Source organism: Crocodylus siamensis, chromosome 6 (genome assembly GCF_052110815.1).
Source record: "Crocodylus siamensis isolate JL-2025a chromosome 6, ASM5211081v1, whole genome shotgun sequence".
NCBI classification, from domain to species: Eukaryota; Metazoa; Chordata; order Crocodylia; family Crocodylidae; genus Crocodylus; species Crocodylus siamensis.
The window spans coordinates 60250807-60275258 of NC_143400.1; the positions used below are offsets into that span (position 1 = coordinate 60250807).

At 45.5% G+C, this 24452-nt stretch overlaps 1 protein-coding gene across 3 annotated transcripts in view; it reads right to left on the minus strand.

The window, feature by feature from the left end:
- SERPINE2 (serpin family E member 2) overlaps positions 1-24452 on the minus strand; it is a 48961-nt gene that overhangs the window by 7264 nt on the left and 17245 nt on the right. The window contains exons 2-5 of one of the 3 annotated variants that reach the window (XM_090051934.1): positions 13082-13355; positions 11356-11478; positions 9590-9838; positions 8148-8345 (exon numbers count right to left, since the gene is read on the minus strand). In XM_090051934.1, coding sequence (XP_089908060.1) covers positions 8148-8345; positions 9590-9838; positions 11356-11478; positions 13082-13334 — 823 coding nt within the window. In that variant the 5' untranslated portion in view covers positions 13335-13355. Of the gene's footprint in view, positions 1-8147; positions 8346-9589; positions 9839-11355; positions 11479-13081; positions 13356-24452 lie in introns of those variants that run through there. The other 2 variants (XM_090051933.1, XM_090051935.1) reach the window with 2 other exon arrangements.

Genomic DNA, 24452 nt, shown 5'->3' on the forward strand with positions numbered 1-24452 from the left:
CCCGCACACCCCTCCCCAGGGGTGTGCGGGCAGCGGGTTACAGCTCTACCTCAGCTCGGGACCACAATGTAACTGCCACAAGATTCCAGCCCCAGACCAGCCACGTACCCTGCCAGCACTGCTGGGGCCAGTCTCCATGGAAACACTGGCCCTTCATTGTCACAGCCCTGCTGCTCCTGGGGTCTCCACAGAAACTGGCTTCAGCAACATGGACAGGGGTAGCTAGGAAATGGAGTCCACCACAGGCCCGATCCAACCATGGGCCATCCTTTGTTTTTCACATGCTAGAAACTTGGAACATTATATATGAAATCTCCAAGTCTAAGTCCAATCAAAGCTCTCTTCCAAATCCCAGTCCAACCTCCATGTAGAGCAGAGGCAGGTAAAGTTCAGCCTGTGGGCTGGATTAGGACTGTAGTGGACTCCATTTCCCAGCAGCCCTTGCCTGCATTGCTGTGGCCAGTTTACATACAGACCCCAGGAGCACCAGGGGCATGACAGCAAGGGGCCAGGGTTTCCATGGAGACTGGCCCCAGCAGCACTGGCAGGGTATGCAGCGGGGCAAGGAGCTGTTCTGGGACTGGGATCTTGTGGCAGTGACAGTGTGGTCCCAGGGTAGGGCAGAGCTGTGACCTGCTGCCTATACACCCCAGATCAGGGTTCTGCCCCGACTCCAGACTACAAAGTCACTGCTGCAAGATCCCAGGTCTGGCCCTGCCCAGCCATGTGCCCTGCCAGCACTGCTGGGGCTGATCTTGCTATCACAGCATTGCTGCTGCTGGGGTCTCCATGGAAACCAGTTGTAGCAACACAGGCAGGATTTGCCCGGAAATGGAGTCTGCTGCCAGCCCAATTCCAGCTGGCAGAGTAAACTCTGCCTTCCCCTGCTCCCAGTGGAGATTAGACCGGGATTCAGGGCAGAGCTTTGATTGGAGTTAGAACATTATATCTAAATTCTCTAAGTCTCTAAGTTTCTAACATTTGAAAAACAATATTAGACTGGAAAAGACTTTTTTTTTTTTAAACTTTGATTCATTGTTTTAAACACAGTATTTTAAAGAATCACTTGAACTTGTAATACGCTGCTACCACAATTAGCAGCTTGTTTGGGCTAGAAATAATCCAGCAGTGAAATCTGTTACAACAACAATAAATCCTGCACAATAGATGTCAGGTGATAGATGCTGGTCAGGCTTGCTAGCAACATCCTCTTTGAGATTATGTCAGCATTTCCCCATCTTTTCATAATCAACCAGAGACCACAATTACTGTAGTTAGGCAACTGGAAGGCATGATAGACAAACTTTCTTCCAGTTTGAAAAAAAAAACAAGCAGAGAACAAAAATCTAGATACTTATAGTAATATTACTCTATATATATATATATATTTTTTTTTTACAGGAAGTCTAACACTGAAGCCAAGCGTATGGTTTGAGAATTTCTCTTGGAAAGGGAGTAAAATTGTCCTTATTTTAATTAGTAGTGGGGTGGAGGTGATAAAAAGTGAAGTTACACATATGCTTACTTGAAAATAAAGACTGGCTCACAAAAAGGAAGAAATAAGAAATGCACCCTGAAGTTTACTAGATTTACATAAGCAGATCCCACTGCTGTTAAAGCATAACATACATGCCTCCATCTTCTTCAAATCATGCTACAGTTCCAAAGAAAGAATGCCCTTCAGTTGTCAAGCAACTAAATGGTGCTTTAAGCAACCAAGGCAAAGTGCTTTAAGCAACCAAGTGTGAGGGAGCTGTGGATGGGGATTACAGAGGCATGCAACTAGCAATTTATCTAGTTATGTCCTGTCTCAGAGGATAGCATAAGGACCTAGAATGTCCATTAGCAATCAAAACGTCTTTTGTACCACTAATTACAGCTGTTAGATTTGGAAAACAGGCTGTATTTTCTGATGACACCACCGAAGATTATAATCCCATTAAAAGTCAGCTTCCTAATTGACACTTTCCTCAGTTATACGTAAAAGCATCACAATCACACCCACACAATCACATAAAAGAATTACAATGACTACAAGTCAAGATGTTAAATTAACTTTCCCCAGCTCAGTAGATTTCCCTTCTTCAGAGTTATCAGATTTTTAGATATAGGTCATAAGTCCAAGTGACATTTGAAAAGACTTAACAGGAGTTTTCCAAGTAAGAACAACTAGCTTAAAAATCACAACCGATTACAATGTGCTATACGTTGGATGGGTGGAACACTGCACCTACAGTTCTACACTCAAATCCGCACCTGTCAAGCAAACTGACTATTGACTGATTTTCTTCATGAGAGTTAAACTCTGCTGGCAGTGTCCTGAAGCCTTAAGACAAGGCAGAACTCAGATCACTATAGTAAGAAGAGGGAGCAGTTAGCTTTTCTTCCTCCCTGGATCACTTTATACCAGGGGAAGGCAAAATACAACCTACAGGCAGAATCTGGCCCACCAGACAATTTCATCTGGCTCACGGGCAGGTGCTTATTAATTCACTGTATCCAGCCCAACCCCAGGCTGCCCCTGCTGTGCTTGCAAGGGGCCAAGCCTTGCTCATTTTCAGAGGCAGTGCTCTCTGTGCTCCCATCCTTACCCATGGAATGGCCTTGACCTTGGCCCCACAGGTAAGGAAGCAGCAGTGGCATGTGGGTGGAGAGGCTGGAAGTGGCAAAAGTGGGCAGGAGAGGCACTGGCAAGCAGTGGCATTGGTGAGCAGGCAGGCAAGCAGGTGAACAGGAGGAAAGCAGTGGTAGCCAGGAGCAATGTGGCAGCTGGGCAGGAGCATGGGACCCATGCCAGTGGGGGCCCAGGGTGAGGAGGCAGAATTGTAGATCCCAGGCCAGCAAGTGTGGGGGGCTGCCTAGCTCCACTGCATGAGGCTCCCCAGGGCTGACATGCAATTCCCGGGTTCTCTGCCCAAGCCGCATGATTCTGGGGGGAGTCCTGCATGATAAAGCTGGCAGTCTGGCCCCACTTACTGCCACATGCAGGTCATGGGGAACGGCAGGGAGCTATGCACTATGGAGCTGGGCCAGCTCCCTCTCCCTGTTGCCCCAGCCAAGCCCCACAACCTGCACTGCCAGCTTCATCGCACAAGGCTCCCCTTGGTGGTGTTCTTGGAGAACCCAGGAACTGCATGCGAGCCCCACATGATGGAGCCAGCAGCCCAGTCACATCCAGTCACTGGGCTTGCTGGGATGGTGCGTCACCAGGGGATTCTGCCTGCCGTGGGCTGTGTGCAATAGGGGGTCATGTGTGAGGGAGGTATACTTGTAGAAGGGGCCCCACATGCACACCCCACCATACACATGCACCCAAACCCCCCATGCACAACCCAACAGCCACAACCCCCCAACATACCCCATACCCACCCATACCCCATACAGCCCCTCACAAACCCATACCCCCCCATAAATCCACCCCCTCTGCACACCCCGCATCCATTCCCCCACAAACCCCATACCCACACAATATACAAGCCTGAGCTATTATGCAATTGCTTTTATATACACTACACAAACAAATCAGGACAAAAATATTTTTGAAACAAAACTGAAATATGTTTTAGTAGATGTTTGATTTTTAGTATAGACTTTTTTCCCCCCGTTCCAATATAGCAAATCCCCCTCCTAAAACAAGTACTTCCAGGGGCAAGGGGAGGGACTTCCAGTAGCAAAGGTCAGGAGTTAGGGGCAGAACTTAAAAGTCCCATGATAGTGAGCATAGTGTGAGGCATCAGTCAAGGGGTGGGGCTACCCTTACAGTCCTTGACAGCTCATCAAAACTCATTAAGCAGCCCTCCAGCCAAACTAATTGCCCACCCCTGCTCTGTATCATATTTACTCAGTTCTAAGTTAACCCTGAATTTAAGACAGTTAGTTTCTATACATGCAAAATTTATACGTGTGTTATAGTTTTCCATGTGTAGAATCCATCTCCCCCATTGCTGCAGGGAGGCAAGCAGTGGGAGGCAGGTGGTTGGAGGAGGTGAAGCAACTGTCCCCCTGCAGCCTCTGCTCCTCCCTCTGTGCCAGCAGACTCCGTTCTCATTCAAGCCTGGGGCACAGTGCATGGCCTGAGCCCAGCCCCCATAGCAACTGTGTGGGCTGCAAGGTGCTGCAGTGGGACTGAGCTGGGGCCCTACTGCATGCCCCAGGCTGCTGTATGGATGGAGCTGCTGGCACAAAGCAAGGGTAAGGCAGGGAGGAAAGGAGAGGGGAAGTGTGGGAAGCAGAGGGTGCATGGGGGGAGGTGAAAAAGATGGGGGAAGAGGATACACAGAGAGGGCAGGCTACAGAAGCAGCAGAGGAAGATGGTTGGGCAGGCAGCAGGTAAGGGCTGAAGCCTCAGATACAGCAGCTACCTGCCTCCCTCCCCACAATACTTGATTTTAAAGAGAAGGGGGCTTCCCCTACTTCCTACCTTAAATAAGTGTATGTGTGAAGGGGGAGAAAGCCTCATCTCAGAATCAAATAAATATAGTGTGTTGTGTAAATCGAGACAAATCAAGACAACAAAGTTTGCTTTGATATCTTAATTCTCCTTTATGTTAATAGCTGAAACTGTGGTCCATGAACCATATGCTGTATGTGACACGTGGGCTGGACACAGCACTGTGCACTCAGCATGCAGCACAAAGGATTAGTTCAGGATGTACCATACAGCACCCCCTTACCCCCAACCAGCCCTGCACATTGGCTCTGGTCCAGATCAGGCCAAGACAGAGCTAGTATGAAGACCAGTCTGACAGGGCTCTACATGCAGCATGTGCTTTGTACCAGCACCATCCTGCATGCAGGATGTGCAACCAGTCCAGCCCCATGTGACATGTAGCATGCGCTTGCCCCAGGGATCACTGTGCATGGGGGGCCAGCAGTGGACATGCACTGCCCATGGCACACTGGCTGGACTCAGCACTACAATGGTACAGGCTATATACAGAGCCCTGGACTAACCCCCCTGTGGTTTCTGCAGAGCAACCGAATGACCTTCATCCAATCCAGGGGCCTGGATGAGTTGCACACCACTGCTCTTATGTAGGGGTGCCAAACACATCTTGATTCAGTCATGGGATCAGTCTACAGACCTGATCCAGCGTACATGCTCCATAACACTGCCACTACTCCCTGATCACCAAATACCTGGACCCATAGAGAGCCGCATGAACCAGCTGACACTACTCCATGCTGGATCAGACTCATGACCTGCATATTGGTCTTTGGCCCTTGCATTAGGCAGTGCAACTTACATCACAAGTTTACTAACACTTTTTCCATGCAAATTATTACTTCAGTTGCCACGGCAACACATGGAAGGGAAAGTAATTTTCAAAATTACAAACAGCAAAGGAGTAGTCCGATGCTTTATTCCCAAGGCACTTTTTTTGGTCATCTAAAAAAGAACTTTTTAAATAGCCTATACCAAAATCTCTAATTTGAAATGTGAGTTTGCATTCAGCGACATGAATAACTGAATTAGGATTGCGGCTGCTATGTAATAAAGGAGTTACTTTCCATTTATTGTAGCATCAGCAAGATCAGAATCAGGCCTTATATTTTTAGGTAATTTACTATAGACAAGTCTTGCTAAAATATTCTCTTATGTAACCTTTTAGTGATGTGTAGAGTTAAATATTTAAGTACAGCTCTTTCATTAAGGCAGATTGTTTTGTCCCTCAATACCTGAAAGCAAACAGTTTAAGATTTTTAAAAATTTGGGGACAAATTCTAGAGACAGAAAATTCTTTAAAAAACACATAAGAACAGTTTCTTTGTTAAACCCCACTTTAGGCAAAGCAAGCACATTTAAACCAGAAAAAAAAAAGTGCTAGCAATAAAATGTATATGCTTGCCCTCTTGGATATATGACAGTTAGAGGTACACTGATATATTGGTCTTATATCAGATTGGTCAACATAAAGAAAATTGGCTGCATCAGAAGTCGGCCTGATGCGGCTTATAACTTGGCCAATAAGTGCCAGTGCGTGCGCTCAGCCACAGCACAGCACTCAGACAGCGAGGAGCAGAGCCTGGCAGTGTGGAGAGCTGCCTCCAGTTGGTAAGTCCATTGTGGTGGAAGGGGAAGGGAGTCATGGGGAGTAGATTAACCCCTCCCCCCACAGTGAGGGAGGAGGCAGGAGCAGGGGCAAGCTGCAGCCCCATCCATAGCCCCTACCCTTAACCCAGCCCCCAGCAAGAAGAGCCTGGCGCAGCCCCAGCTCCAGCCCGCAGCTGCCTGCCTCACCCCACACAGATCCAGGGGCACATACCCACCAACCCCATGCTCTGCTGGGGTACAAGCAGCAGTGGGAGCCACCCCCCACATCCCTGACTAGCCCAGCCTCAGCCGGGCAGTGCCTGCCCCTACCTCTCCCTCTTCACAGGCACTGATCTGCTCCCTCACACCCCTTCCCTTCCCTTCTCTCCCCTCTCCACTTCCACCACAATGAACTTACCAGCTACAGGCAGCTCTCCATGCTGCATCAGAAATTGGATTGGTATCGGCCGATATGCCTCCTTAAAAATCACGTATCAGTATCGGCCCGAGAAACCTCTACTGGTGATCATCTAACGACAGTGTTTTCTAGTAACTTTTTCAGAAATGGTGCTAAATTGATCCCTGTCAAAAAAAGTCTTCAGTGCATATACAAGCAAATTACAAAAAGCAATGGCTTGCTCTTGGGAGAGCACACTGAACTACTATATAATTTCTTACAAAAATGCTGCCATTGTACCTTAAGCCTGACTAGCAAAACCCTTGTGGGTCTAGAGCTGAGCTGAAACTGCCAATCATGCATCACAAATCTGACATGGAATTTGATATGCAAGTGACAAGCAGGCTGAACTCATTTAATTCCTTTATAGTTGTGACCAAATTTAAAATTTAAATGAAGTTTTACCTTGGGAGACAACTAGAGTACAAAGGCCACAGATACACATTCACTTTAGCACAGGTGAGCTCTTGAGCCAGGAAGCACTAGGGGGCTTCTCCCTGGGCCCCTTAGGGGAGAACAATGACAACTTGCCTTCTCCCCTGCCTGGGAAGGGGACAAGTTGTTAATAGGCAGCCCATGGCTTTTATAAAAAAAGGAAAAAAAAAACAAAAATCACTGTGTGCATAACTCAGATGGGCTGCGCTGCAAATGGGGTGATTTAAAGCCAGAAGCATGGTAAATGGGACCAGCGAGCGTTTCACTGGCTTTTAAAAAATGTACCACCAGCCCCTCCAGCTTTCAAAAAAAAAAAATCACTTTGTGCATCACCCAGCTTGGTGGTGCACACAGCATTTAAAGCCCCTGGAGCCAAGAATTAAGACAGAGAGATCCTCTTTGGCCCCAGTTCCCAGCCCTACAGTGTGCAGGGAGGCTCTTTCCAAGCCCAGCTTCTGCTCCTGTTGGCTCTGAAATCACCATCCATCCCACTCCAGTGGTAGTTTCCTAGTCTGGGGAAGAGGTGGGGAGTAAGAAGCAGCTACTCCACTCCCTTCCCTGACCAGACTGCAACAGGAGTGGGAGTAGCCTACTGGGTGCTCATCTTTGTGAGACACACTCACATGGGAGACCTTCTAGACCTTTTACATTTCCCACAGGAGAAAGTGTATGATCACTTAACCTCCTGGTTTCTACCAGAAAAGTGGCAATTCTCTTGGTGAAAAACATAACATCTGTACAAGGTCTAAACTTCAGTTCACATTCCCATAGTTTTGCAGACAATAACCATTTCTAATGCTCTTCTACCACAGAATCTAGAAAAAAAAATTAAGCATACTTTGGATAGGCTCAATTATTTCTGCTGCCAAATAAAGAGCTGTATTTTAACTTGCATTGACTCTTTAAAACCATCTCTTATCATAATGTGTTTCAAATTATTCGACCAGAGAACTAGAACACACAAGTGATCACCCCAAATATTTTGAACTTGGACATCTGAAGCACAGCATCTAAATAAGGTTACCTAATTTTCAAAGTTGCCAAAGATGGGGAAAAAATATCAAACTCCCTAAAATGCAGCAGCCTGAAACAGAAAATCTAGACGCACAAAAAAAAAAAAAAAAAAAAAAAGAAATGCTATAGCCACAATACTTAAAACCTAGACAAAGGATCTTAAAGAATCAAAGCATGCACGTATGCACACACAAATTCAGAGCTTACCACAGCGGAAAACAGACAACTGGGATAGCATAGGTACTTGGTAAGTCTTCCCATCAGCTCCATAAAATGGCCGTTTCCTTGTATTTTCAGGTCGAAAACGTGATTTCCATAAACCTTTAAAGTATACTGCATTTACCAGTACCAGTCTGGTCAAAGCAGCATCAATATCATCTGGAGATAATATCTTATCAATCATACCTAGAAAAAAATTCAAGGGGAGAAATTAAACATTTCTTTTCCAGTAAGAGACCAAAATAGTAAAACTTGCTTTGCTCTTTACTAGGTAGCACTCTGTTTATTTCAGGGTCATTTGAAATATAAAATTATTTCGACTACTACAAATGGAGACTATTATTCTCCAATCAGACCCTTATTCTAGGCTAGAGGGCAACACCTTTGTATTCATCTACTAAGACATGCACCTAGATAGGGACTTATGCATTAGCATGTGTGCAGATGCACCACCTTATTAAATTAGCTTTCTGGCAGAGTTAAGGTTGGTATTGCACAGTTAAGATTGAATTGGGGCATGATCCACTGACCATAACCTTTAAAAAAAGGCTAGAAATGAAAAATAAAGGAAAAAATCAGCAGCGGAAGGGGGAGAGAGAGAGAGTGGATAACTGTACAGGACATTTAGCAATGGATACCAAGAAATTAGCTAGCGAGGAACAGCCAGATTAATGTAGCCCTTGTACTAGGGCTTATCAGAAAAATATCTGACAAAACTGTTGTGTTGAAAAAAAATTAACTGACCCAAAAGCGTTTCAAATGACATCTTAGGATCATGAACTTTCCCCAAATCCAAGGCATGGTTTTTGATGGAGCCCTGTCTTGATTACTCACACACTGCCTCAGGGCAGCAAGCCCTAGAACATTCGAGTCCTGGGGAACCAACAGAAGGACTTCTTGCTTGGCCCCTTGAAAGTACTCTACAGCTGTGCCCTGACAGAAGTGCGCAGCTGCAGAGTGCTTTAAAAGTGCCTGATTATGTAACAAGCTAATCATCATTTTAATGAGGGTTCAGATGAAGGCGCTTCAAAAGCAGTGCCTTTGTTAACTTCTGCTTGTCCACAAGCGGGAGCAGGGCTGGGCTGATACAGTCAAGCCCCACTACCAGTACTGCCTTTAGGATCAGAAGGGGAATGGAGAATGGGAGGGATCTCCAGTCTGGGGTTTACCCAGGCTGCTGTGGGGGGGGAGAGCAGATGGATTGGAGCCCCCTGCAGGGTTCTAGCCCTAAGGTCTGAAGACTAGACTGAAAAAAAACAACAGCCTCTACAAAACAGGAATCCTGCTATTCAGCTTGTTGTACCTTCTAGCTTTTTTAGAAGGCAAGCAGTATTGTTCCCACATTTTTTTTTTTTTTTACCATTCTTTCAAGTATCTGTAAGGTAATCTTTAGGTTGTCGCACATAAAAAACACACTCGACAATACTCACCCCTTGTTTCATTTTTAACCCACTGGTTAATGGAATCACATGCCACATTGGGGTCCTCAAAGTCCACACTCTTGACATTGCACTGAAACACTTCTTTGTTTCTTGTAACAAAAGGCACTTCCATTTTAAAGCCGCTCTTCGCAAATACTGCATTAGCAATTGTCACAATGTCTTTATTCTTCTTTGAGACTATGAGCTTGTTTATCTTCTTTAAAGCTTTTCCAACTCCTTGTTGAAAATAAAAGTAAGCTTAATTAAGAAGATGAAAATAAATGTTAAACAAAGATAACTTGTATAAGCAGTTACTGACATGCAGAATCAGACAGTAAGAGTGTTAGAATAGAGAAAGAAGGCCAAGGCACACATTATCCCCTCTGACAGACATTCTTGAACACCCATCTGGATAACAGGATCTCTGACATCTCATCTGAAATGCACTCCTCTTTACTGAATAATTTGTTCCCCTGCCTAATCCTTGAGCAGCATGTTAAGGTAAACATCAGGGATGAATTCAAGTCCTGGACTAGTACAGTAGGCAAGGACTTTCTAGCATGAAAAATACTGTTACATTCTGTATGCCTTCTTCTGCAGGTGGAACAAACTATATATACAAGCTATTTTCAAGCAGACTGGAGAGTCAGAAAATAAATTTCAGGAAATCCCCACCTACCTACATTGACTAACCTGCAGAACAGCAACTTATCTTGATGACGTTACATTATTAGGATGTTGGGCCAAAGGCAATTCCCCCTTTACTTATGACTGCTGCAAAAAGTGGTGTTCCACTGGGTCACTTGAAATGAAGGATCACTGACACAGGGAAGAAAGAAGGTTCTAAGATCCAGAATACATGGCAGAGTTCTAAAACTGAAATCTGCAAAACTACAGTTGTCATTTTTGACCCCTTGTTTTATTTCACAAGGAATGGGCTGGGACATAAAGAAGTAATTTTAAAATATGTAGAAAAGTTTGCAGAACCAAAAATTAAATCTGAATACCCGCCTAAAAATTAGATGTCAGAGTCCTATGCTTGATTATCAGCCATATTAAATTGTTCATTTCCTCCATAATAGTCTTCAGGGTATGAAAAAGTGGCCTCCCAAAGAAAGTGTTCTGACTATGCACTGGCTGTTTACCTGCACACCAAAATATCCACACAACACCACAGGAGAACTGCTATAGTAAAAGAGGCATCACTGCTTGTAAATCAGGGCTTATCTGCACTGGGACGTTAATTCCTAGTAACCTAGTGTATGAACTGAGAGCTAGGCTGACCGTAAAGAAATTTCAGAAATCTGGGACCCAATCAGGACACTGTCCCGTCCTGCCTCTCCTTCACTCAACTTTGTGGGGGCAGCGCCTCTCACATTCCTGCATTACCAGGAGGCCCCTTATAATTCCCAACAGCCAGCTGGGATCAGCTTCTGAAGCCTGGGACTCTCCCAGTTAAAACGGGAAATATGGTCACCCTACTAAGAACATAATAGTTATTTCACACTCTATAGACATTCCACACAGAATAAAAGAGTTCCACATGGAGACTAAATGTAGAACAGCCATTATGCAATAGCCATTCCAAGATAGCCCCCTGCCTTAAAATATAGAAGATGTAAATGGAAAAAGGCCTTTAAAGATTCTCAGCTGAATACAAGATAAAGTCCCATACAATGAACCTACTATATGTATTGCTGTGAATGCTTTACTTGTAGTTCACAAGTTGTGTTCACTGCCTTCAGTATTATGAGCATGTTCTTTTGGTGACATACCATAACAAAGGTTCTCAAACAGTAGTCTGTGGACCACTGGTGGTCCAGGAAGCACTTGCTGCTGGATGTCTGGGGAGAGCTGGCTGGTCACATGGCGCTGGCTCTCCTCCTTGCTTTCAACTGCTAAAGTGCATTAAAAGACAGCTAAAATATATTAAAATACTTTCCTAACATTATCTTTTTGAATAAGCAATTGTTGTAGTTGCCATAGAATTGTTACACAATTGTTAACAGCAGCAAAGAAGGTCTTGTGCAAGTGTAAGAAGGCTGTGGTCCATCAGACCTCCCTTCTTAAAAGGTAAAAAGCTCATGCAAAATAAAAGTTTGAGAGCCTCCATTTCATAGCCAAGATTTTTATCACGAGATATTCAGCCAAATAAATCCAGGTAGTTTTCGTACTTCCAAACTTCTTGTACGTATTTATATTTAGAACACCCAAATACCTTTATGTTCAGTGCCACTCCATAAGAGGTTTTAAAACATTTAATATTTGGATTTTTATAAGCAACATGTAGGTGTATTCTCTAAATACCAAATCAAAATAAAAACAAGTAAAAAGACAAAACACTGAATTCCAGGAAATCTCTCATACTTCACAGGTTTGAAAATGCACCCACCTTTTAGTTGGTTTCACATTGTAGGATAAAAGCTCCTGAGTGGATCAGTAGCGCTAATATATTGTTATACCTTGGCTAAGACTTAAAAGATGCTCAGCATGCTCACAAAAATGGCAAGTACCTTTCACCCTACCCTCTGGAGCAGGGCTGCATAACTGGAAGCTTGTAGATAGCATGCAACCCACAAGTGGTTAAACTGCAGCTCATGGGGCTCTGTGGTATGGCTGCTGGAGCCACTGCACTGGTGCAGCTCTGAAACCCACCCAGTGAAAGCAGCTGCCAGTGCTCATCCCCTTCCTCCCAAAAAAAACCTTGCCTGTCACCAAATTTAGGTTCTCCAGTGTGACCCAAGTTAGTAGCAAGGGAAAAGGGAAGGGACTGAATGGTGGCAGCATTCACCACCTATGTTCAGGAGCCATGTCAATGAAGTAGCTCCACTGCTTGCAGTTACAAGCACCTTGCCACTGGAGGCGGGTCAATCAGCCCATGAGAAGCACTGCAGTCTAGATCTAGCCTGAAGGGCCTAATAAGGTGTATGGCCCTGCTCTTGAGAAGGCTGAGTAGTCCAACAGTCCCAGCATCCTTGCTGTACACAAAGCAGAATGGCTACAGCACTAGATCTGAACAAAAAGCAGAGATCCATCTGATTCCGTTGACTCAGTTCAAGCAGTCTATTGCCCAACAATTTCAGAAACATGGATTAAGGGTTGTTTGGTACAGTATAGATGGAGGGAGGCAATGTTTCAAACACTATATGTTGGGAACAGACTGCAATTCTGTTCTGGAGAAACCATTTGCAAGGTATCAGAGAACAGAGATTTCTGATTCAGACCTTGACTTCACCGCTGAAGCTGCAAACAAGGGACTTACTAGGGCTCACTGCAAATCATGACTATCTAGTCAATATGAACTATGTTGGGGTCACCAAGTGTTTCTCCCATCATGGCCTTTTCTTATAGCAGACCTTTCTCTCTTTACTATGACTGGTTTGTCATCCAAGCTAACGATGCCAAAATTCTTCCCATAAATGTTTCAAACTTTAAAACAAGAAAAAAAATGTGAATCACTACAATAGAAAAAAATCTGTGCAATAAGAGAGAGGAACTGACCATTTAGGCTGTATCTCATCACAGTTGTTAGCTGCTTCTTTGTCTTGCCATCAGCACCCAGCTGAAGCACCCCCAGGACTGATGCAATCCCATGTGGAGAGACCACAATGTTCTCCTGAGGCCTTGCCTTGACTATTTGATTGAAAACTTGGATTCCAACGTCAGAGCCAAGTTCCTCAAGAGGAAAATTAAATTGGGAGCATACAGATGTTAGAGTCACAGCAGCACACAGGAGCAGGAAGTGCCAGTTCATGATTTCTAAATCAGAAATAACCTAAAGAAAACAAAAAGTACTATTAAATACTAGCTTATTAGCATAACAGTTAACTGGTAAACAAAAATTATGTCTTAACACTAATTTAAAAATCAGGCACATGCAGTGCATGTACTACGTAAGTTTCATAGAGTTCTGCCAATAAGGCTCATATCTGGATTTCACCATTCCAAAACCAGGTATGTCTGGAAGCAAGGATACCATGGCTCATGTCATATGCGTACGTCATATTGCTATGTTATAATGGGACAATCCAGACCCTGGGGAAGTCGTGATTGACTTCACATGTAGTTTAAAGTCATAAGACTATTGCACCACCCACACAATAGGATTTACAGTTCAGTACTATTAATACTGTTGAATCTTCATAAGAATAGGTGTTACAAATGTACACACCAGGTCAAATTTTCCATGATAATTGAGAATGGACATATTGACACCTGCAGGATCTTGGATTTTGGAGTTTCAGGATAATTCTTTATTTTTACTGATTTACTTTGAGCATAAGTGGCATTTTTCCACACTAAGAAAGGGATTAAGAATATTTGCTAACTTCAAAGCTGGAATTTAGTGTCTTAGATTTTTTGGGTTTTTTTTAAACTATTTAAACAAGTTAAATTAAAAATAGCTTGCTAACTGAAATGCAACTGATTCCGTCTCAATCACTGCTCCATTCTTATAGAGCACTTCTTATCCACAGTTCTTAGAGCACTTTGCAACAGACTTCAGTACCATTATCCTCATTTTACAGACAGGGAAACTGAAGCTCAGAAAAAAGAAATAATTTGGTTAAGGACTCTCAGCACAGTCCAATGGAAGAGTGAGGAAAAGAACCACGTCTAAACTCTAGTCCATTGCTCTATCCATCAAGACATGCTGCCTCCATATGAGGATTTGTTTGTAAGAGCAGAGAAAGGATAATATATAGCATATAACTTATAATCACTAGTCTGAATATACATAATAAAAAACAAACACTCCATGAAAATGTTGGGTTAAGTTACTTTCCCACCTAATATATTTGAAGTTTGTCATCCTCTTTGCTGATGTAAATTTTGTCAGCTCTAGCACAAGGGTGTTAAACATCCATAGGCTGGATTTGGCCTGCATGCTGTAACTGCTCTAAGCCACACTGCTGGGCTACTGGAAGTTGTGGGCATGGCCTGCCACAGAATTCAGGGTTCACTGGACATGGCCAGAGGCAGCACAAGGACAAGTGAAGGCTATGTAATATAGCCCTCAGTCTCCCTGCTACCCATGGCTTGAAACTCCTACTCTAGTACGCTGACAAAAACGCAGGTTTTCCCCCTTAAAGGAGAAAACTGCAGATTTTCCCCTTGGCAGTTGTAGGACTAGGGCTTGGGAACTGTTCAAGTGTCTGTGTGTGGAGGGAATGGGGGGCAGTATGTGTGGAGAGGTGGGGGGGGCAGGTACCTACCAGCAGTGGGGGAAGGAGTCTGGGCACCAGACCTATGGGCAGGGTAGCGGGGCCGATGCAGGGTAGGAAGGCACCCAGCCACTGGGTGCCACCAGTGAGCACAGCTCCACAGCAAGGCAAGGGGGCAGTGGGGAGCTTTGTGGCACAGGCAGTGTCTGGAGCACCACACATTGCCCCGCACCACCAGCTGTGGCTGGGCTACAGCGGGGTAGGTAGAACCAGTGCAGCAGCATGAAGCTAAGTGAGGGCCTGGGCCATGCTGTGGTCAGCTGGAGGAGGGTAAGGGGCTCCAAGCAGTCTCCATCCCACACGCGGTGGCTCCTGCTCATGCAGGCAGTGACGGAGCGAGTCCAGCCCCAGCGTGGGCTAGAGAGGAGGAGAGGCGGGCTGTGGCATCCTCTGCCCCTGGCTGAGGTTCCCATGCCACACCAGGTGGCCTAGCCATGCCTCCCTACCACCCCACCATGTCCTGGCCACATGCAGCCACCCCACTGCCAAAGAGAAGAGACACTGGTCCCCAGTGGCATGGTCACACAGCTCCCTACTGCCCCCAGATGACCCCACAACCTCTTCCCCCACTGGAGTCCAGGAGAGGCCTGTGGTACACTCAGCCCCAGGCTGGGGCTCTTGCTCCATGTCAGGCAGCCTGGCCACATCGCTCCCCTGCAGCATCTCCCAACCACATGCGCCTAGGAGCATGGGCATTGGTCCCTAGTAGCCTGGCCACAAAGCTCCCAGCCACCCCCAAAGGAGCGCCCTGCCCCCTTCCCCCGCTTCAGTCCAGTGAGTCTGCATGGGGTCAGGGGCAGCTAGGGGCCCCACTTTGGCAGGGCTGGGGGGGGGTCAGGGTACTATGGGTCTGGAGTGAGGGGCACCAGCAGGGCCAGGGGCCTGGGGGTCAGGAATGAGGGGCACCAGCAGGGATGGGGGGGCTGTGGGTTGGTTGGGAGCGAAGGGCAACAGCATGAGCACGGCACAGGCATAACAGGGCTGCTTAGTGCTACAGAGCAGCCTCCACTCTTCCAAAAAAACTTCCCACCCAGGCATATGCATCATAGGTCTGGGTGGTCCTCATACATACACCATGATCCAGGAGGATCAACAGGGGCAGGGGGAGCTCTGATTTTCCATGATAAAAAACCCGAACTCAAATGCCAAAATATATAGGTATTTAGTTTCATAGTGCTTAGGGTTGGAAGGGACCTAAACAGATCTTCATCTCTGACCCCCTGTCCCAGGCAAGAATGGGTGCAGTGGTCATATCACCCCAGCCAAATATCCGTCCAGCCTCCTCTTGAAGACCCCCAAGGTAGAAGAGAGTACTGCTTCACTTGGGAGCCCATTCCAGAGCCTGGCAGCCCTAACTGTAAAGTAATGTCTCCTGATGTCGAGCCTGAACCTTCTCTCTAACAATTTGTGGCTGTTATTCCTAGTAACCCTGGGTGGTGCCTGGGACAACAGAGCCTCCCCCCCAATTCCCGCTGGTCCCCCCAGTGAGTTTGTAAATGGCCACCAGATCCCCTCTTAGCCTTCTCTTGTGAAGGCTGAATAGATTCAGGTGCTTTAGCCTCTCCTCGTAGAGCCAGACTCGCTGTCCCATGCCCATGCAAGTGGTCTTCCTCTGGACCCTCTCAATTCTAGCCACATCCCTCTTGAAGTGCGGCACCCAGAACTGGACGCAGTACTCCAACCGCAGCTTGACCAATGCTGCATGGAGGGGAAGGATCACCTCCCTGGACCTGCTTCTGATGCACAACAAGGTGCAGTTAGCCTTACTGACCGCTTCCTTGCATTGGCGGCTTATGCTCATCCTGGAGTCAACAATGACTCCAAGATCCCTTTCCACTGCCATGTTGACAAGGGTGTTCCCCAGCCTATGGGTGTGTTGCTGGTTCCTTCTCCCTAGATGCAGTACCTTGCAAGTATCTGCATTGAATTCCATCCTATTCTCATCTGTCCACCTCTGTAACCTGTCTAGATGTAGCTGTATTCTGTCCTTTCCCTCCAGCATGCCCACCTTGCACCACAACTTGGTGTTATCGGTGAACTTGGACAGTGTGCATTCCACACCCACATCCAGATTGTTGATAAATATGTTGAACAGCATAGGCCCCAGGACCAAGCCCTGGGGGACTCCACTGCCCACATCCCTCCAGGTCAAAAACGACTTGTCCACTACCACTCTCTGGGTGCAACCATCTAGCCAATTTGCCACCCATCTGACTGTGCAGGCATCAATGCCGCGGTCACCTAGGTTTTCTTAAGAAAATGTGGTGGGAAACCATGTCAAAGGCCTTCCTAAAGTCCAGGAATATGACATCCACCCCGAAACCCTTGCCCAGGGACTTTGTGACCTGATCATAAAAAGAAACCAGATTAGTCAGGCAGGACCTGCCCTCAGTGAACCCATGTTGGTTGCCCCTGAGCACTGCCTCACCTGCAGGGCAAAATTTATTTATTATTATAATGATCTAGGCACTAGTAGGTTTTAAAATTGTATATATCAATAAAAACATTGTGTTCAACTGATACACACACACACATATATTTCCAAGTATAACCAGCTAGCCACAGGTGAGCTCATCTTGCGCTTCAAGAGAAAGGGGAAAAAAATCCAAATAGAAAACGGAACAAAAACAGATCGGCATACTGTCTCCAGAACAAGTAACTAGCTGTCTATTGAACTAGAGAGTAGCACCCCCCAAATTAGATTTAAGGCTAATGTCTCTCTTGGAGTTCCTTCCCCCCAAAGAAATGCCACTGCCATGGAAAACCAAGTAAATACTGGGGAAAGGGTAAGAAAACACACAAGTGAGCATGAGAGGGAGAGCACAACCCATTTACAGTCCTTAAACTTAATGGAATAGACATTTTTGTGAGGAAGTGGGTCTTGAGAGTGTGACCCATAATCAGTGCCAATATAACTCTCCTACACGTAATATTATGTGTTATCAACTTAAGTAAAACATCATAAAATTATTAATTCAGCTGACATATTCCTGAATGCAAGTCATACTTTAAAATGTACCTAAAGAAAGTTGTATAACATTACTCACGAATTTACAGAATGACTTTTTCTTGGAATGCAACAAACAGTAACATGCACAGTAAATTAGTTACTCGAACCAAGTACTCTTCAGAAACAGTTAATTCATGAAGACATCATGAGCTTATATAAAGTAAAATTCAAACTCACAAGGGGACCTGGTTTGTCTGACAAGCATTCTTCTATGTAAAAATGCAGGGCAAAGGAAGCACATTATTAAAACATTAAAAAAAAAGTTTGAAATATTCTCATATTTCAGCACTCCGTTTGCTCAAAAAAGAGAGAAGTGGTGTGATATACACGCAAAAGCACTGCAACTGCAAAGCCTGTTTATGCTATGAACTAAGCATCTTGGGACACTACAAAAACCCAAAAAGGTTGTTTTATAAATGGAATGGAACCATCTTTTACTAGTATACTTATACCAGAGTTGTCTAAACTTTTAAGCCCATGGGGGCCACAGATGCTTCCTCCCACCCATCACTGCACTGTACAGGCACTGCTGCAATCTACATTTCCACCCCTCCCGTACCACAGCCCCAGATTTGCTCACTGGCCAGGCCCCTAGTGCAGGGGTGGGCAAAATACAGTCTGTGGATTGGATCTGGCCTGCCAGACAATTTCATCTGGCCCATGGGCACCCACCAACTAACTGTAACCTGTGTGCATCGCTCCCACCCACAAGGCCAGCACACAGATTCTGGGTGGGGCTGCTGCCATTGCTGCAGGTACTGGGGGACCTGCTCAGCTTCCCTGGAGTCCCGCTTGCTCTGGGGATGTCCTGTTTGCTCAGGTAGGGAAGTGGCAGGGGAGGGGCAAGGGGGAGCTGCAGCTGGACAGGAGCATGCAGTGTGGGGCTGGGGCTGACGGCAGCATGGAGCTTGTGCCCAGAGGGCATGGAGTACAGAACCTGGGTGGGCAGGGCATGGGTATGATGGAGGGTGGGGGTGGGGTGGACTCCGCCCACACACTTCCCTTCATGGCACGCAGCCCCCACCGATAGTGGCAGCAGCAGGTAGGGATGCTCGTGGCCCGTGCAGGCACTACTGCCTCGTGATGTAGCACTGGTCAGAGCCATGCAAGTGGCAGCAAGGAAGCAGCCAGGCCAGCCCACCTCTATCACGTGGGACTTCCCATGACATGTGAAGGTCCAAGCATTTGCACAATGCCAGGGGAAGCCCCACGCGATAGAGGTGGGCTAGCCTGGCTGCCTCCATGCCACCACTTGTAGCACTGGCTGGAGCAGTGGGCTGCCAGACAGCACCTATATGGGGCCATAAGCACCCCGAGGGCCTGCTGCTGCTGCTGCCAGTGACAGTGTGCCATGGGGGGCAGGGGGAAAGTGTGGGGAGTCCCCACATGCCCCCACCATCCCCCATATGCCACACACCTGCCCCCACAACCACCAACATACCTTGTTGCCCCCACACACACAGCCACTCCCCCTCACAACCCCCCCACACTCCACCATACCCACACACCCACCCACAACACACAATGTACAAAAGTAAGACTATTTTTGAGTTATTATGAAACCACCTCTACATACGCTACACAAATACAAATCATGACAAAAATAGTTTTTATAATAAAATTAAAATATGTTATAGTAGGTGTTTGACTTTTACTGGATGATTTGTTTTTTTTTCTGGTTCCAAAATGGCATTCCCCCTTCTGCCCCACCCTCCCCTCCAAAGAATACTTCTAAGGAGCAAGGGGAGAGACTTCTGATGGCAAAGGTCAAGGTTTAGGGGGAGGACTTCCAGCCCCAAGATGGCAACCAGGGGGCAGGACACCTGTCAAGGGGCAGGGCTACCTTCGTGGCCCTTGACAGGTTACCAAAAGTCATTAAGTGGCCCTCCAACTGAAAAAAATTGCCCTAGGGCAAAGGCAGAAAGTGGCAGCAGGAGGAGGGAGGAGCCTGGAAGCTCCAGCTGATACTGCAGATGGAGCAACTGGGGAGCAGCAGTCAGGTAAGAGCCCAAGGGCTGCACATTAACCACTTGCAGGCTGCATGTGGCCCAACAGCTGCTAGCTATATAGCCAACTTAAAAACTATGCAGGACATCTTGTTCCCTCATTCCCTTGCTTTACCTGTGGCAAATTAGAGGGCGTTTTTGATATTTCAGTCATTCTGTCTGGTAATCGTACAAGAGGACTTGCCCCCAAAGTTTAAGAATAACAGGAAGATCCTGCCTCGAGCAAGAAGTTGAACTGGATGACCTCCTGCAGTCCCTTCTAGCCTTACCTTTTTATGATTTTATACAGACAGGTAGGAAGCTGGACAAGTCAAGCCTATAACATGGTTCAAAGGGTAGAATTTAGTCCTGTTTCTCCTCTTGTAGTAGAGAAGAAATTTATGTACCCATGATGTAACTTCATCCTCCAACATAGTTTTCCTAGTATAGATGTATCCCAAGAGTGATGTGTGGCTCTGATTTGTTAACTAGAAGAGGAATTCAGTCCCCTTACTTTGGAGAACTGTTAACTTATCCTTCATGATTACTTCATAAGCAGTTAGCTTACAAAAGAGATGAGCTGGCATACTGCAAACTAAACTAGGGTGGATTTGAACAGTCATTGATAGAGGTTAAGGAGAAAGAACAGAGAAAATATCCTATTTACACTGACACTCAATGTTAGCAATGCCACTTGCTAACAAGGTACTAACACTGTTTTTCTGACTAGATAGTGGGGAGAAGCATCAAGCAAATCCTAAGAATGATACTATCAGCTAGATCAGAAGCTATTATGGGAAGAAAGACTCACAGTTTGGTGACTAGGAAAATAGATTTCTATCCATCCTGATCACTTGCTTAATTTTGTTTATAACCATTCTTCCTAGAGTTCCTAAAACTAATACACTTACAGACAACCTGAAGCTTTGTCTGGGGTCAGATAATTTTCTCAATCTGAAGCACGCATGGATGATAATTAGCGGCAAAGACAGTAGGTCAGTTTTTTTTGCAAAAGAGTTAGCATGGTCTACTACTTGCAAGCAAGCCAGGGTACGATAATGATACTGTACTGGGAATGCCAACACATGAAAGTTATCCCCTCTCCAAACTATGCCTTTCTGGGTACCTCTCATTCATGCAAGATGGAAGAGGAAGTCAAAAAGCAAAACAGGCCAATGCTTACTACACAAAGACAGACTTACTGAACCATTTCCAAAAGCCATGAAAGGCTACTGTAGAGATTCCAAACTAAGAGCACACACATACACTGTACATACATTTGCACTGTAACCAGATGCTTAACTTGGGATGACTGAGACTGACGCTAGCCCCAGCTGCCAACTTAGTAGGGGTGCCAGAATGATAGCTTCTCCACTCCACTGGGGGAGTCCATGCAGTGGCAAGATCAGCAACCCTGCACCACTGCTGTTGCAGCAGCAGCCAGATGCAGAGACACCACACTGCTGTAGCAGCAATAACCAAGGCAAACAGACTATACACCGACAGCATCAGCCAGGGTATTTTTTGAGTCCCCAAAGCAGGTAAGACTCTTGCTGCCAACACTCCTCCTACCCCCTTGCTTGGCAGCCCTCCCCTTTGGCACTCAGTGACACCCCTCAGTTTGCCCAAGGTGTAAACCCCCCTAGTAACACGGAGTGTGGATTGTAATGTAATGTAGAGTGTGCTGAATAGCCAGATACCAGAAAACTGGACACCAATAATACACTTGGCATATGCAATGCTGCCATGCATGAAATAAATCTGAATATTTATACAAATATAGTATCTCTGGCAGAGTAGTGCCAAAACTGCAATCAAAAGCCTTGCCGTAAGACATTTAAACAGGGCATCTGACAATACTCAAATCAAATCAGACTCAAATAAGCCAGAGAAAGCTGTGGTTTCAATCTAAATGGCTGGGATGAGGAATATCACTGACATGCAATTATGATCCTAGAATTAGTCAACAGTGTTCTTGGGGGGGGGGGGGGGGGAGGAGAAGAGAGGGGGGGAAGTTGATAGTTCACATGAACCTCACAGCTCAAATACATTTATACATTTTTCTATGCAAAATTTGTTCTATGCAGTATTTTTTTATTTTGCTTTTCAGACAACAGTTTCTCAATACAGGAAAGCAGGGGCTGCCACCATGTTTTTAAAATCACCAGAAGGCATTTTAATTAATTACACAGCCGTACTGTATAATTCACTCCTATGAAATATGCAAGTTACAAAAATCTGACAAAAAAAAAGGTTATCATATTATAAATGTAAAATATTTTATCATACACCCAGCCTGCACTGGTGCCAGAAAGTATTTAGCATTAGCAGCATTAATGCTAATTTGTTGCTATTCTCAAATGTTCTCCTTCAGCAGAAGCATGTCACCAGTTAAGGTACTAGAGTAGGAATAACTGGCTGCTGACATTAACAGTCAGTATTCCTAATAGGAATTATACCTCTTACACAAGTGCAGCACAAACAGCACTGCAAACCTAGGCTGTAGCAGTTGGCATGTCTTTCACTATCCTCAGGGGAAAGCTTGGGTTGTTTTCTGCTTTTGTGTTTTGCTGAACAACTTTGTCTCCCTTACATAAACTTCCCTGGGGTGATACTATTCCTGCCCAAACTCCCTCCTCAAGGGAGACAAGGAGAACATGTGCTGTAATTTTAGAGGGTTTGTCACAGCAGGTGCTTATCCAAGAGCTGAAAATGAAAGTGTCTATAAATGTTTTTTTCACATGCTCATAACAGGTTAGAATTAAAACCACTTTGCAAACTTAATTACATAACATTCAGTACTTGACCCCGCTATGCCTAGCCTACTGCAGAACAGCTGATTGTTCAGAGTAGCTAATTTAGGCTTTGAGTTTGTCTCAGTGCATAACAGAAATAGCATTCCTACTCTACAAACGCTTTTGCCTTGGATTTCAGTATGTTCACATTTTTAGCCATGTTCAGGGACAAAAACAGGGTTCCACATTCTTTAAAAAGAAAAACAGGGGTCTAAATAGGATTAGTAGGATTTTCTATGACGTGAAAGATGACAAAAAGTGAATAAGAAGCAAGAAATCCAATTATGAAGCTTAAGCACCCAAACGATACCATTAAACAAATGAGCAGATAACATTAGTTTTGTGCCTTTTACACTTGTACTGAATGCAAAAATTATTTCAATATCTGTATAAATATATGAGTTGCAGAGTTAAAATATCTGATTACTTTGTTTTTAGGCCATTCTAGTAATGATCTAAAAAAAAAATGGATTAGGCAATTCAGATGCCTCCTTCAGTTGAAGTTCTCACAGAGAACTTCACAAGGAACACAACCTCCCGCAATACAGACTCCCTCCAAACATCCTGCCAGCATTAATCAATTCTCATCTAGAGAAAAGCACATTTACTATGGAAAGAAGTTATTTTCCACACAAATCCAATGCCTATCTCTGCTAAGGCTCCCAACAAGGAAGCACTTTGTAATGCCATATTTACTCTGAGGGATGCATCCGTTCACAGACAATAGATGAGAATATCATCCCATTGCCTTACTGACCAACATAATACAGAACTCTCTGCTCCACGATAATTTAGTAAGTAGTCAAACAGTGCAAGTTCACAATACCACACAACTCCAGTCATTTATTAAGATACAATACATTTAAAGACTAACACATGCAAAAGTCTGAGATTTCTCTTCAGCCAATTAAAAGGAAACAGGACTTTCCTTGAAACTTTTCAGTGGATTAAATCAACTTCAGTCTCTGTTCTAAAATATTCTCCTTCTTCTGCTTCATGCTTATATACATGGGCTAGGGATAGACATTCAAAAAGCCTGAATTGACTCAATCTCTGCAGGCTAGCATAACCTAGCTAGGCTGAACCAGTTGCAACTGTTAAGGCAACCTCTCTGAACTGAAGAAATGAAGGCACATGCCTGCAGTGGCTCAGTCTAGAAGCCGAGGGTGCTAGAGCAGCCCTCCCTTCCCTTCTACAATGCTGAGCTGAGGGAGGGGTGTGTGGCCAGGCCCTGGCAGGACCTCTGATTAGGGAGGGGTGTAAACCCCCACCCTGCCTGCACCATGCCAGGCTTTTCCCCACTCACTCCTCAAGGGGCAGGAGTGTTGCTAGACCCCAGCCCCTAGCTATGACTGGGGCAAAGGGGGGAGGGGAAACAGTGCAGTGCATGCATCTGTTGATGTTACTGAGCTTTTCAATCTCCCTCTCTGTGCTTCTTCATACCGTCTGCAGCAAACCTGACAGACAAGGGAGCCTGCAGGGAGCTGATAACACAGCACTTAGCAGCCCATTGAGGAAACAAAAGCCTCTCCCATTAGTTCAACCTCTTCTTAAACAGCTTTTTCCAAGGAAGGAATGGAGGGACATTACCAACGGACCTGTTGATTAGCTCCAAAAGGCCATAAGCAGACACTGTCCTGTCCACTTTACACAGACACCTCTCAGCATTAGCTAGCATACCACATGCCTGCTAGAGTCCATACCGCTGGGGTCTGTGCTGTGGGAGAGGGAAGGGAAGAAGTAGGGGATCCCTGCTTCAGCAGCAAGTAGTGAGAAGGGGAAGGAGCAGGGGGAAGCCAGGCAGACACTGCTATGCCTGCAGTCTCCCAACTCTTTGTGACTATGGAGGAGAGGGGCAGG